The following is a 15,778-nucleotide window of genomic DNA, read 5'->3' on the forward strand; positions in this document are numbered from 1 at the left end:
GCTTTTCGCATGAATGGCCATGCCTGTTGGCCATGCTCTTGGCCGCTTGGACCATGGTCGTCCGGTTGATAGTTTTGGCAGCGTGGCAGCATGGCAACTTGCAACTTGCAACTTGCAACTGGCAATTGGAGGCGTTCACACTCGGCGCGTGAACCGACATAAGTTCGGTTGTTAAAACGGATGTGTGCAACACCAATCGAATTTGCATGTTTTTGCAGCTCTCAGCCGGTGAAAATCGACAATGGAATTCAAAGAGTCGAAGATCGCATCGCATGTTTTGATTTTCTCTCCAGTAGTAGGATGCTGCACCCATTTTCGTTGATGTGGCGTTACGAAATGCCATACACTTTTACCGCTCCGCTCGCGCCTATATAGATTGACGTCACACGGCCAACTGAAAGCTGATTTAATTGTGGTAGCAAATTACACATACGCCCCATGGCCCCCATCGACAATTTGGCACCCATTATGCGGATGATTCAGGGGTTTCGTAAGCCCCACCGCAGCAGATCCGTGTGATAGTGTCGGATGTCGTCAGTCACAAACATTCACCTTGAAACGGGAGCTACCGAGTATCTTTCCAAGAAACCATCCATCCATCCATCCATTGGAGCACAGAGAAAGAAATTATTATACTACAATCTTAGGAAAAACTTTAAGCAATACAAAATGAAACTACTCTTAAGTCAGATAGTGTGTAAGAAGGGATAATGGAATGTAGACTAGGGGGTTTTGAGCTAAATCCAAATACATATATACTATAAGAAGTTTCTGTCTTGTAAGATAAAAAATTAAAAAGGAAGATTTATCTATATAGGTAGCTGATATCTGGGACATGTCTAGATCTTTCCGACTGTTGATCCTGATAAAGAATTCATAGGAAATATGTATGATAAGCAGTTCTTTCTTCTAGATTTTTATTAGTCTATAAACCCGAGTAAAATGAAGAAATTAATAAAAGTCCCTATTACAAAATCCTTTGTATTTACATTTAACATTAATTTAAGGGATGGAAATATTAAAGATAAGTTCAATTTAAACTATAAAGTAATGGAATGTCATATAAGAAATTAAGCAAATCCCAAAGGATATACTCAGATTTTCTCCGAAAATATAACCTAATCTACAACTAAAACTCCTTTTGTCGCATAAAAATCTAGATGAAACGAATGTTTCTCTCAGTGCATCAAACCGACCATCATCTTGGCGAGCATCTCGCATCTTGCGCGCATCCGTTTTTATTTGCTTTTCGTGTAATTTCTCTTTCATTTCACTTGAGCAATTGAAGCGCGCTGTTATTTGCACTTTTGCTAAGCTCAAATTGTTGACTAATGTGTCACAATTGCCGAGTCAGGCCGTTTCTTCTGATTATGCCTGCCCCGCAGAGGTTGGCGAGAGTTTTCACCTGCCTGCCAACGGGCAGAGTATTGCACTCCCCAAAAAAGGAAAGCCCAGGCCCAGGCCCAGGCCCATAGACCAGGACGTGCCTATCAGCTCGTAGATTCTACTATCCTTTAGACTGCTTGCCTCTCCTGTTTCTCAGTTATATAACTGTCATTATAAATCACACATTATGGTTGCGTAATAAACGCAGAGCAACAATAAACTCATGAAAATGAAAAGTAAGTTCAAGGCGCGCACATGCGATAAACAAAAACGGAGATGACACACGGACGGACAGGCGGACGGACAGACGGACAGATGGACGGACAGACCAGGGGCCAGAAATAACAGTAGTATGAAAATATCATACACACAAAACTTTCATTTCTTGCGGCAAACTGAACGAAAAACAAAAGCGTTCCCAAAATTAACCAACAAAAAAAAAAACCAGAATATGTATGAGAGATTGGGAAGGGGGAGAGGGGGGCCGGGGGTAAGACTATGGTGGGCCGGAAGAGGGCTCTTCTTGTGGGTTAAAAGGCGGGCGGCAAGCAGGGGGTTAAGCTGCGCAGCACCTGTTTATCACCTCATGTGTTGTAATCTGTGAGGCTCCAGAAGCAACTATATCTCTTTTTTTTCTCCGAAGGCTGGAAGATGCGTCTTCTGGCGCTCGCTTCTCTCTGTGTGTGTGGGTCTGTAACTGTGTCTGTGTGTGTGTGGGAGAGAAGACAGAAGACAGACAACCTTGGCTTTGGCTCTCTGCAGAAAACTTTCTCGCGCTCTCCCATACACCAAAAGCCCTGCTGCGACGTTAACAGCGCTGCCACCGACAGACAGCTAACTGCGCAGCCGCAGCCGCAGCCGCAGCGGCAGTGGCAGACTTTCTTTAATGCGGAAGCAGACAAAAGCCGCTGCCTGCGCTTGCCTAATGCGTCTTCTAAGCTGGGAGCTTGGAAGCTGCTGCTGCGACAGAGAAAGACTGAGCAAGAGAAAGAGAGAGAGCTGGAAAGAGAGATAGTGGGAGAGAGAGAGAGCATGGGGCACGTGGGGGAAGAAAAGAGGGCTCTCCTCCGGCTGAAACCCTGCGCCAGTATGTGTGCACTTTTTACATAACCTTACGTTATGGCGCTGCGAGGCGAGCGCTACTACGTTGGAAACTCTTTAAAAACAGCCTGACAGCGGCGAAAAGTTATCAAACCGCAGCTTGTTCCATTCGAATGAACACACCAGTGATTTCGGTGGTGCCTAAGGAATTCAGTCGCAGAAACCACACAGCCATCAGCCCTTTAGCCAGCATGAAGTTCTTCGTAGCCACCGCCTGCATCCTGCTCCTGGCAGCAGGCATCTCAGCCGATCCCGTCAAGGCCGCCACCGAGGAGCAATCCGGTGTCTTTGCCAAATGCCTCGAGGCCGATTCCATCTCGTGTCTGCAGCTCACGGTACGGATTAATTAGGCCACAAGGATTACCCATTAATCAATAAGCAAATCGAGAAAAGAACATTCAAAACAGTGAAAGTGTTACCAAGAGAAAAAGATTATAAATTGATCCCAGATCAAGCCAGTGAAAGCCCTTGTGACCCAAAGGATGCTATTTAAGTGAAAGTGTCAAAGATTAAGAGTGGTTTTCACAGCTTCCCGCTAAGCAACAAGTTTAACAAGTTTTCGCAACCTTAAGATCACAGTTCATTTTCCAACCATAGTTACTTAACAGGAAGTTGTGAAAAAAATATCTAAATGATATTCCTAAAGATCTCTCATCAGTTTGTTACACTTTTAAAATCAATTTAAACTTTTTTAACAACTTTTTACAAGCTCTGAAAATGTTATATAACTTTTTTGATTTAATAACTTAAAAGGATAATAGAAAAACAACTTCATGGTTAATTTAAAAGCTGCTCTTAATCACATGCTTAACTATTACCGATTAAACATTTTTATATTTCTTTACACAAGATCATCTCTTACTGTCAATTAGTAATCAACTTTTAATTGCATAGCTAATCGTCTAAAAAGTTCACCCTGACACTCCTCTAATTAATGACCTTATTTACTCCTACTCCACAGCTCTTCCGCAAGGCCAAGTCTATCTTCGATAACCCCCAGATCGAGCTCTTTGGCGGCGTTTCCCTGGTGAAGGCCAATGAAGGACGTCAGGGTAAATCTCTGGACAATACTCTGGCCGTTGAGGCTGCTCCCACCGTTGAGGCCCGCACCGCCGAGATGGGCAACTACTTCATGGACAATGCCAAGAGCTTCTTTGCCGAGCGTTCCCTGAACTTCAACTTCGCCAATGCCGCTCGCAGCGTGGCCCGTGCCATTCCCGATGACATCAAGGCCGATCTCCGTGAGCTGGTCGTCGAGAGCCGTACCCGCAAGAAGAAGCTGCTCAAGAAGTTCCTGCCCATCCTTCTGGGTGTTGGTGCTAAGATCGCCGTTCTGGGTGTTGGCTCCATCTTCGGCCTGCTCTTCCTGGCCAAGAAGGCCCTCGTTGTGTCCGTGATTGCCTTCTTCCTGGCTCTGGCTGCTGGTGCTTCCAGCGGACTGGGTCGTCTTGGCGGTGCCGGCGGTAGCGGCGGTCTGCTCGGCGGTCTGGGCGGTCTGTTCGGCGGCAAGAACTCCGGCTCGGCTGCTGCCAGCTCCGGTGGATGGTCCTCGGGCGGTGGCTCCTCCAGCGCCGGATGGTCCTCGGGCGGCAACTCCGGCTGGGATTCGCACGGTGCCTACAGCTCACCGGTGGCCCAGACCATTGCCTACCAGGGCTACAAGGCCGCCAGGCGGTAAATTGTTGGCCCAGCGCTAACTTACCCCCCACAAGGACGAAGGCCAAGGAGAGAGAGAGAAACAATCGCTAAAAATGATGACCTATATTTATATTTATTTATAAATTATTTATTTTAATTTATTACTTGAACGAGAACGAGTACGAGACGAACTAAAGTGCCTTCCATTAGACAAACAAACAAAAACAAAAAAACAAACAAAAAAACTTAAACAAGACAATCACAAAATAACAAACACACACGCAAACACAACTCCACCTTTCATCTCTGCAAAACCGCCAATAACCTCCACCCTGAAAAATTTCACCACTTTTTCACGCTTCCTTCTTTCTACACTCTGTATCTGTATCTATATCTGTATCTATCTGTAATTTCATGGCTGCACCTTTGATTTATGGACTCCAAATGTTTGCAACTAGTCGCTTCCATCAATCAAAGCCAGTCGCCTCGCCCATCGAACTGTATCTATCTCACATCTCTATCCATCTACCTCTGTCTCTATCTTTATGTCTATCTCTGTCTCTATCCTAATACTATCTCTCTATCTGTATCTGTATCTGTATCTATACCTCCATCTATCTGGGCCCTCCCACTTTACCGCCCGGGAAGGCCCAACAAAAGCTGCTAAATCAAAGAATCAAATAATAATTCAAACATGAACGAAAAATACTTAACAAACATCGACTCTCTTTTCTCTCATTACACACTTTTCCCTTTTCAATTTGCATACGCAATGCGGCTCAACAGCCCTCGACCGCATCACTCATACGCCTCGTTGTCTGGCTGAGCAATTTGCATCTAAAAAACTTTCATTTCATCCGCTGATTCAGTGCGTTCTCTCATTCTCTATCCGCTATCAGCCCTCAAAGATCGAACACCGAAAATGTTTCCTACAAAAATTTCACCCACTTATTTCGGCTTCTCAGTAATCTACACTTTTCACTGCACTTTCTTCCTCCGTCGAATGACGAACAATGGCAATTTGCTAAAAAATAAAACAAATATTTAGCTACGCGCATTTTGGCTCATTCAAGGCGTTGGGTGCTGCACAATGGGAGCTTGTATTTTTAATATTTTCCACCTGCCCCGGGGGCCGATGCTTAACACCTCTTGGTCTCTTGGCCAAAGAAAGTAGCGGACAGACCATCGAAATGGGCTCGGCGCAATTGAGCCTAAGTAACTGCAGTTGCCGGTTGGCAAAACGGCACTTTACAGCCGCTGATGGGCTGCTGTTGAGGTGCTTTACTTATGAATATGACCCAGTTAACCAGGCCCAAGTCGATTTGGTATAGTCTTCTTCACTCGGATGCTGTATGAGCTCGATCTCATCTCGGATGATGCGCCCGAGCACGTAGACTCTTTTCTTTCCCTCCCAACAAACTCTGGCTTTCTTCTTCGGACACAAATACGTCGGCAATTAATGTGTCGCCGCGACTGGCTTTTGAGCACTTTTGAATTCTCATTGGGGCCGCCGCTTTAGCGTTTTGTTGTTTAATTTGTTTAGCATCTAAAGTTCTGCTTTGCTGCCGCTTACCGCTTATAGCGATATTTTGAGGCTCACACACACTTGGCCAGAGCTCTATTCACTCCTCTCAGTGGGCTGGCTCTGGCCAAGTGAAATCTTAAAGTAGTTCTCCATTGACGGTGTCACGCTTTAAATCAATTGCTATTGTCCAGACGCACTCGTAGGAACACGCAGAGTCATTGCCCGCCACTGGAGGAGACTGGGGAGACAGTGAAAACGTAGTCGTTCCCGAATACAATCGTGTCACAAATGGGCTGCTGTTCAGCAAAAAGGGAAAGTGTATGGAATGGTTGTGTTTTTTTTCTGGATAACAGAGACCAGCAATATCTTTGGTCCCTTGAATGAGTTCCCAGAAATTGTTTACATTTAATTGTTTCATGAGAAAAAAATTATTGTTTCAGTACTTTTGCATTTAGCAATAGGTAATCAAGTCTAGGTTAATATTTGTTCTTAAGGTGTTTATATTTTCTTTTTAAAATAAACTGAATTTTCTTAAGGGAAACTCAAGGAAATTCACTTGTGTTTAAATACATATCTTATTGTGTCTACGATTAAGCTTCATCGATTATTAGACATTAAATTGGTCAAATAAAAGTTATAAATAATTTATTTTATAGAAAATCTCAACAACACCTAGCTAAGGATTGATATATCGTTTTATGTTCTGGCAAAAGAATAAGAAATTCTTTTCCTAAGGATTAATATTTGGAAATGACTTTATAAATTACATAAATTTGATTTTTATGAATAAATATAGAAATTTAAAATTAAATAACATTAAAGAATAAATTTTAGCTAAAAACTTGGTCTATATTTGCATATTTTTGGAAGCATTTAGAAACGCAAAGCCATAGCCTTTAGGCCCCAAAAAGTATTCTATAACATTTTCTTAAGCCTGCTTTCTTAACTTTCTTTAAGTTTAAGCCAAGTCTTAGACTCTGAGAAAAGCTTTGATCATCAACTTTCTTTAAAGTTTTTGTGTAAAAGCTGCGATCGAAAGCATTTCACAGATACTCCAATGTTGTTGGAGAAAGTTCCAAGTAAATACTTTCTTTTCCAAGATCTGAACCCACTGCGTTTTTAATTCCAGGGCCTGAACGTGAAGTCATTTATCGCAAATATCGATATTTTTAAATAAAATAGAAAAATTTAAACATATGGATATTTTGTTTTACGAATTGTAAACAGACTTTATTTAATAGAAGAAGTTAATGCAAACATACCATTATGAAATGTTTCCTATAATGAATCCAAATGTGTAGTTCATGGTTTCAGCAATTTATTTGATTCCTTTTTTTTATTGTTTTCTGAAAAAGAAATAATGAAATATTAAATAATGAAAATAATTAGTCTTGTAATGTCCCATAGGAATAATACCTGAACTTGTGCTCCTTTAAGTCAAAAGCATATGTTCTCTCTACTAAAAATAAAGCTGTGTTTCCCCCTTTTAGTCTGTTTTATTTGAAAACAAATATGTTTTCATTCATTTGTTTAAATGGGAGAGGGATAATTAAAATTGTGGTGCAGGCACTCTGACATGACTCTTTATTTATTTTTATAATCTATGTACTAACAGGTGCCTTTGACAGAGCCTTTTACGGCCCGAATAACAGGTAAGCTTGGGATGGCAGTGTAGTGCAGTTGGTAGCCAATGTGGTCTAATCCCAATGCCGGGGGCCCCCAAGAGCTTTTCCGGTTTTGTGGTCGCCAGTTGGTAGTCTTGCTGGCTTGCTGGCTGGGCATTTGGCGGCTCTGCGGTTGGTGGTCCGGAGGCTTGGGTCAATGTACACTTCACGGATTTGCCCATTTGACGGCGCCGGAGATTCAGGGATGGGACGGTGCAGGTGGGCCAGGTGCAGTGTGTGAAAGTGTTGCAAAAGTTGCAAGTTGCGAGTGGCCGTGATGAGGTTTGCAGTGGATTGAACATGGACCTGGACGCCTGACATTGAATAATACAATCGCTGTAGATTGGATGGCCGGCGAAATGGATCTGGGCCTGGGCCAAAAGCCAGTAAAAGTGTCATATTCAAGTGGCATTTACAACTATTCGCACAATAGCCAAAACGACCGACCGAATGTGTGAAAGTTGTCGGTTTTGCAGCCGCTTTATTGTCAACATATTAACGGACAAGGGGGGCCCCGAAAACCCGTTTAATGGAGAGCAAGCTGCTCGTTTCGGCCAACAAAAGAACAAAACGCTGACAACGAAAGTGAAATGCTTCCTCCTCGCTCGATCATAATTACGATAATGGCAAATTTTTCGTAATGAAATGAAATTGAAGTGCCTTGAAAGTGAAACCTGAGCAATTAATGCTCCAAGCTTGCCACGCCCCTCCCCCATTTCTCTGAGCTTTCCATTTTACCTTAAAAGTCTTTCCCATTGCCATGATCTTTCGGCCATTACGCAATAAGGGGGCGTGGCGGCAGCAAAAAAGGCGCTCGATATTTGCATTCCATGATTCAGCAACTTTTGACTACGAAAATATATTTATATATATATAGACGATTCAGATATATATTTTTGTGGAAGGAAAAGAAAGAGCCAAGCCAAATGGCAAAGCCGCAGCCAAAACTGATTATGAAGTGGAAACTCTCACTTTTACGATTATTTTTCTTATGGCTTTCGGTCGTCATGATCGTCATCATCTTTCTACAGAGTATCTTCTCCATTGTTATTGTCTCTTCTGTCCCCATAATGATTAGACTTTCAGCGGCTAGAAAAGCAGGCATAAAAGTCAATTTTATGCTCACTTTTTGTTGCTGATTGGTCGGCCCACCGAGCCCCAATCGTGTCACGATATTTGTGATTTGGAGCAACACTAAATATCTCAATTAGAAGTTATTGTAGGGCCTGGAAATCACCTGATGTGGGTCAGGCCTTTCTCCACTTGGCTCGAGACCCAAATTAATTCCCCCAATCGAGATGAGCTGCCATCGATTTGGATGTGGGCACCCCATTCGTTCAAGCCATCCCAACCCATCCCAGTCATTCATTCAGCAAAAAGATATCTAGCCCAACCCTCCTCTGACAATTAATTAAAGTCAAATTGATGTTCGGCTCGTTTGGTTTTCGGTATTTGGGGGCTTTGGGTTTGGGTTTTTGAGTTTTGGCCATGTCTCTGGCCAAGACGGTTTGCCTGTGGCTGCCACGCGCTCCAAGTCTCAAAGTCCGAGCCGAACTATTTTTATTTCGATACCGGTTGTCCAGTTGCCAGTTGCCTGTTTTTGCTTTTGCTGTTGTTGCACTCCACTCGACTCTTTCGATTTTCAATTTCTAACATTTCTAAGGCTGCAGCAAGCACACAGAGAAAAATTTGTTTAAATTTGCATCATTTTATTAAGAGATGCATGTTGAAATAAATGTATTTTAATGTATCGAAAAGCGTTGTGCAAATATTATTCCCAATTACATATATAAATTGGAATAAAATATAATAAGTAACGTGATTTCATTATTATATCTACATATATATATTATATTATCAAGGGGTTTATTACTTAGCATATTTTAACCTAAACTACATAGGTTATTCCTTATTTTCCATTATTATCAGAAACACTTTCATAAGGCTTTCTTTTAATATGCTTTTAAATATTAATGAATAGTAATGTTATTCATACTTATATTATATTTATATTATAATATATTCAATAAGTAACTTATGTCATGTATTTTCTGTCTCTGTATTCAAACAAGTCAAAGAAAGTGCCGGTGACTTTGGGATCGGCTCTGCTCGACTTTGGCTGTTTTTTAGTTTTTTTATATATTGTTTTTTGCTTTTTCTGTGTTGTTGTTGCTTTTTTTTAGTGCTGCCCATATCCGTTTTTGGCTCGATTTATGCCTTGCGATAAAGCCAAGCCATTGGGGCAGACAAAACGGGGGACTCACTCAGTTACATCGATATATCGATGACGAGCATCGGCCAAGTGACTGTGATTGGGCAGCTGCGAGCGCCTTGGGTGAGGCGCACTATAAATCGAAAAGATAAAAAACCAAAAAACAACTCAAACAAAAATCCAGGGAAAAAAAGTTTCACTTTCTCAAGAGTTTACAGTTACTCATACATAAATATGGAAGCTTTCGGCCGGCAAAGTTATTGCTCTTTGGCCCGACCATGAATGACAGCCGGAGCAGGAGAGATGGCCAAAAGGAAGTGGCATTGCGGACGCAACTGGCCCAGAAGCCTGCGGGCCAACTTTGCATCTTTTCAGCTGCAAAAAGTCGGAGCCTCAGATGGGGTCGGCAAAAGGGCACTCAATACAGGGTATTATATGGTAAGGATAAACTATATTCGTTTTCTGGTGATCAAATGGGGAATAATGGATTTGATTTAAATTCTTTTAATTTCATGATTTTTTGGGTATTATAGTTTAACTCAGAAGCATTGAATGCAATTAAGGAGTCATTTCCGACCCTATAAAGTATATATATTCTTGATCAGCATTAACAGCCGAGTCGTTTTAGCCATCTCAGACAGAAAAAAAAATTGTAGCAATTTTTACCAACATTTTATAAGGGGTTTCATAGTTAAAACATTGGAAAACATTTTGATTTAAAAAAATTTTTAGTAGAGTATGCAGAATTATAAACCCAATAAAAACTAACATAGGAAAACTTTCAGATTGGAAATTTATGCATTTTTAAGGGAGTTATGATGGATTTTCTTTTCAAGGGTATAGACAATTCGGCTTCTGAAGTTAGATTTCTTTCTTATTTCGGAATTAATTTTGAGTTTTGCAAAATATGGTCAAAATAGAACATATAAATTGAGGAAAGGTTTAACAGCTTCCATATGTATTTTATACATTTGAAATACAAATGAAATTTATTTTTTTCCCTACGAAATAAAAACATTTTCATTCAAGTTTGAGTTCTTTAAAATAAAACCCCAAGAAATTCAATAAAGTGATATATTTTATCATGTTCTGACCCTGGCCTCAGGAGTCCACTTAATGTTCTCCCAAAAGTAAAAACACATCTCTTCACTTAACTGAATATTACGCATACGCCGCATTGTACCGCGTTCGTGCAAATTCCCAGTGTGAATGTCAATCGATTTATTTTTGAAATTTCAGGCACACTCCCATTAATGGACAATGACCGCAGTACAACATCGAAACACGAATTGTGTGACATTGATAGAGCGTCGATTGGATGCAGCAGGTGCAGAAACGCAGTTGGCGAAGCGCTTTTACCACATCCGCACCAATGGACACATTATGATTAATGGACAATGCCGGCGGAAAGTATTGGCTTAGGTCAGGTGTGAAATTTTCCAGTGCCAGCGAATCATAATCCATTAAGTGGCCCGTGTCAACTGCCGTTTGGGGAACTTTCGAGCGGATCTCTTTCGGCACACTAATTACACAGGGGACAACAAGACAATGGTTGTAGCAATAAGCAATAACACTAACAATACAATAACAATGGCTTAACAAAGTGTAATTTGAACATTGGACCAGCAGCTGCCCAGCTCTAATGGGATTTCTCGAGTACTCTTTTTGGAGGGGCGCAGGTTCAATTCGTTGGATTCGCCAGATTCGCATTCGCACTTGTGGCCATGGACATAAATACTCGTACCGAGAGTGAGTTTTGTGGCCGTAGCGAAAAAACTTTCACTCAAGTTGTTTTCAAGCGGCTGTGTAAGTTGCTGTTGTTGTTGATGGTGGTGGTGGTGTGCTCCTGCCAAAAAGCATGCACATTTCATTATTAATATCGTCATCGCATAAGCCGGGCTCGCAGTCGTGACGAAAAGCCATCAACGAAAGCCTGGACATTGACACTTGGTTCAAAGAGCGGAGTCAGCAAACAAGATACCCTGTACTTTCATTTGGGGGAAAAATATACACTATAGATGTTAAATAACATTTACTTTTATGTAGCATTTAACTTATTTATTAAATAAGTAAAGGGACTAGCTGGGTATCCTTTCAATCTTTATTGAATATTCCCATTAAAATCAAACAATGTGAGGAGTAGTCGAAGCCACTCTGAAGCCCGATAAAATCGATTCACTCATGCGAAAGTTCACTTGAGATGCTGTTCACTTTTAGAGCGTGCACTACTCAAGGGTCTCCTGTGTGGTGTGGGTTTTTCAAGAGCAATAGGCCTTAATTATCGATTTTAATTGGCCATATCGCACTTGGCCAGCCACTCGAGCGACTCGAAGAGCTTCGTGTCGGTTGTGTGCGTTACAGGTCAGCCGGAAATACCGTTTTATCAATCTTTGATTTTCTGGCCGAAACCAAAGCCAAAGATGAAGCTAAAGCTGTAGCTTAAGCTCCATGTTCGTCTTGTCATTATCAACATCATCGTTGGGTAGTTTCTGACCGAAATACCATTGAAAGCAAACGAAGAAAGTTTCTCAATGCCGGCGCATACACATACATACATTGTCATCTTTTAACTCACTTGCCAGCATTTCCTTTGCATTCATTGCGAACCAGTTGGTTATGCGCCTTTTTATTTGCCTTAATTTAATTAACAGCGTCGTTTTGAGCGGCCATAAAAACCGAAAAAGAATGGTAGAAGAAAACAAAAGCTACGGCCCAGTGAGCCAAAGAATAATGATCATCATCGGCGTAATGATGATCACGGAAATTTCACTTTAAAGAATGCTATGATCGCATCTCACACACTCGATCGGATCGGTCCCCTCGTGGCCCTGCGGCCACTAAATCGTTGCATTATTTATGCCCCAAAGTGGGGCACAGCATCGTCCAGCATCCAGCAGCAAAGGCGTTGCAGCAATTGCGTGAAAGTTGCGGAAGCTGCAGGCCGGGGGCTCCGACAAAAGAAGAAGTTAAAAAAGCACACCAAAATATATATCCTCGAACAAAAAAGCGAAAGGGCTTGGGGCCGTACACACGTGCGATGCCACAGAGATCGGGCAATAAAAATGCAATTTCGGCAAGTTTCTCAGGCGAAAAGGAGGAAGGAGAAACCCTTTCTCTTTCGAAGAAAAAAGCGATGGCGGTGCCTTGTGTCGTATGTCGTATAAGTTTTCGTTTATATATTTTTAAGGGCCCAAATGCACTTGGGGGCCATAAAAGTTATTCACACGTTATATAATTTTTAACACTGCCAACGCACAGTGCGCAGGAATTGCTATTTGATGATTGAATGTTAGAAGTATTTTTATTATAAATATATTTGTGATTTAAAATGAATATTTTTCCTCCCTAATCCCTAATCCCTAATCATAATTTCAAGTATTTTTCAGGAATAATAATGTATTATCTTTATCTGTCTTAAATCTTTCACTCTGCCCATTGTTGCAACATCTTTAGCTCACACTTTGCCATCATTTATTCAATATAAGCGGCATTTAACGGCAAAGAAATTACATAAAAATGAAAAGAAAAACAAACGCTAATAAATTATTAAATAAATGCTGCAATAAACAAGAAATGAAAACAACACGCCAACCTAAAAGCGCATTTCTCATACACTTTGAGTCATTTAAAAGAGATTTATGAAGTGTTTGGCGAGAAAGAGTTATTGGTAGGTTTAGTGAGCAAGTAAATTAAGGTTGAAATAAATAATGGAGATCCTTTCCAGTCAGGATTTTAGTTAAAGCAAATAAAATCTCTTGAGTAAGTCTGTTTATTCTTATATTTTTTATCAAGGTAGTTTAACAAAGATCAGGTGCTTTAAAGTCCGCTCAAAAGTACCCATGAATATTGATTTTATTAAAAAAGAATCCCTATTTTGTCATAACAACCTGCCAAGTTCATCTGCATAGCTGATGTACCCCTTGTTTCATGTGTGAAAATGTCTCCGAGACATCCGTGCTCCGATTTCGCAATGGATGCCATCGACAGCGTCATCGGGCCATCGAGCTGTTGTACCGTTTTGATTATGCCCGCGGAATTAGATAATTTCGAGTGTGAGCCATATCCATAAATGTTTTTTATTTTTGGTCTGTGTTTTATTTTTCGATTTTCGACTTTGCTAGATGCATATTAGCGCTTCGCGACGCTGAAACGTTATGGAAAGTGAAAGTGATGCGGTTCCGATTCCAAGACCGATTCGTGCATTTATAATTTGTATCTCCGGAGGCCAGTTGCCAGGTGGGCCTTAGCAGAGGCACAGGGTCGGTTATGCTAATGGGCGTGGCAGGTTTTTCAGCTAAATGATTACAGCATAAACCGCTAATTTGTGTCTACCCCGTGGACCTTTCCCTGCGCTGCAGGGGTTAAAGCCGCAGTTCCCAGTTCCCAGCTCCCCAGCATCTATCTAACCCCAGGCCCGATCCCTATAATTCCGGCTGGCAGTGGCTGGCCCATTAAAGTAGTCATAAGTCATAAGTAAGTAAGAGTGAGCTTGCACATGTTGCTGCAGCGTTGGCACTGCCACATGGGGCATTACGACTATGTCGTAAACCCGGACTTGAGAAAATTCTCACATTTGCATGACCATAAACAGGTGAAAGAAAGTCAATTACCACAATACGTGGGGCCCCTGTTTGTTTGCTTTTGTTTGATTTGAAATTAAATATTGTCAATTGTGCTACCAACTTGAAGGGTAAACACAACCCAAAGGATGATGAGTCGGTAAAATAATTTTAATTTAAATAAAAATGCTTAGTGTAGAGCAACAAAAGACTCTGCTCATCTCTTTGTTTGGTTTGTTTTTTAACTGGGCCAAAGAAGTGACGCCCACTTGACTCTGAGCTGCCGTTTGTATGTTGAAAATGAAGCTATTAAGTGGCAGTTGCAGTTTGTTTTTTGCGTTTTCACTCCGTGATTGACTGCAGTGCCATCAGTAATATCATTGACATTGTGGGACTTTGTTGTCTGCAAGTTTACTTTGCGTAGCGTAAACACCCACTCGGTGGTAATGGCAATGGAAATGGAAATGGAAATGGAAATGGCCATGGCAATGGGAATGGCTATGGGGAGTGCTAGGTCCGGCACTCACTTCGTCATCCATTCGGGGGTTCATTCATGCGGTTGTAAGTAAGTTTGTTAGCTTACATTTTTACATTTTCCAGCTGCAGCCACGGCAGTGAATGTGGCTGTGTCGTTGTCTTTTGGTGAAAAAAAAGGAAAATTTTAGCCTGAACTTTCTTTTTTTGTGTACTGCCACAATGGCAACTGCGATATAAATAAAATATAAGTACAATGTATATATATTCACGCTCTGCTCTGCCCGGGCAGCCACACACATTTGGGTCCGCCTTTTGCGGCCTGCAACAGCAGAAACCCGTTGGGATGTTATGAGGCCTAACTCACTCATCTTTCTTCCAAAGAGTAACCTGTTGATGGGGCTTGCCACAACAATAGAATAATAAGCGCTTCACAGGCCTTCTTCTTCAAGCCCAATCCGTTGCACTCTTCATCGCTGATACAAATTTCGAGGGAGACTCGAGGCCTTTTGCGCCTCCAATGCAGTGAAAGTGTCGTTTCTCATCTCGACTGTGTGCGGCAGATACTCCCAGCCAGCGAATATAAAATTTAATTAAATGTCAAATAATTTAACATTCAGCGTCGAGGCCAGAACTGCAACCCTAAATGCACTGGTAAAAATGGAGAATGCCCTGCATCAGTTTAAATTTTGTTCTAATGTTTCCGCTAAAAGAACTCTTTCCTGGTCTAAAAAATTTCAATTAAAAATACACTCAAAGTAAAAGTAATAATTTACTTTTAACTACAATTCCTGAATACCTATTTCTTTCTCTGTAGATGCACGCAATGCGTTTCGACCAATGCCAACTCCTGCCCCATGAGTTGTGGCAACCACCCGCTGTCCCTCGCCCCGACAGATGCATACGAAATTCGCTTTCACTGGGACAAGCAGCTCGGGGCTGAGCCGAGAGCTTTGGCTGATCTGGAAAAGCGTTTTCACACCGCACTCGGCCGTTGGCTGCCGGGGACCAATTCATAAGCGCATTTTCATTGCATTTTCACACATTCATAACACTTTTAATTAACTATATTCAACACTTTCGTGGGGTCCGTGGCACTCGCATCCTGCTCGCGGTCATTTTCCGAGATTCGAGCCAACTCTCTCGCCTTGGGGATGAGATGAGATGACTTTCATTTGCCTGGACTCCTGGTCACCAGTCACTGGTCACTGGTCACTGT

At 41.7% G+C, this 15,778-nt stretch overlaps 1 protein-coding gene and 1 long non-coding RNA gene across 2 annotated transcripts in view; one reads left to right on the plus strand and one right to left on the minus strand.

Annotated features, from left to right (window-relative positions):
• The window catches only part of LOC147645030 (uncharacterized), a 109,521-nt gene extending 102,523 nt beyond the window's left edge, over positions 1-6,998 (minus strand). Inside the window, exon 1 of the long non-coding RNA XR_015271665.1 lies at positions 6,913-6,998. This is a non-coding gene — a long non-coding RNA (uncharacterized LOC147645030). The remainder of the gene's footprint in view (positions 1-6,912) is intronic.
• On the plus strand, positions 2,601-5,176 carry Osi6 (DUF1676 domain-containing protein Osi6). The gene is made up of 2 exons (XM_020943016.2): positions 2,601-2,822; positions 3,449-5,176. Exons 1-2 carry the CDS (start codon positions 2,601-2,603, stop codon positions 4,163-4,165), a joined length of 939 nt encoding a protein of 312 aa, XP_020798675.1. The 3' UTR covers positions 4,166-5,176.
• Positions 6,999-15,778: the final 8,780 nt, after the last annotated feature.

The sequence above is a fragment of the Drosophila serrata genome, unplaced genomic scaffold (genome assembly GCF_035046125.1).
Source record: "Drosophila serrata isolate PLE 108 unplaced genomic scaffold, ASM3504612v1 contig_30, whole genome shotgun sequence".
Lineage (NCBI taxonomy): Eukaryota > Metazoa > Arthropoda > Insecta > Diptera > Drosophilidae > Drosophila > Drosophila serrata.

Excerpts from the sequence above, each read along its gene's own strand:
- Osi6 (XM_020943016.2), top strand. The coding sequence starts at position 2,601 with ATGAACACACCAGTGATTTCGGTGGTGCCTAAGGAATTCAGTCGCAGA. Across the intron at positions 2,823-3,448 it reads TCTCGTGTCTGCAGCTCACG|CTCTTCCGCAAGGCCAAGTC; the intron begins GTACGGATTAAT and ends CCTACTCCACAG.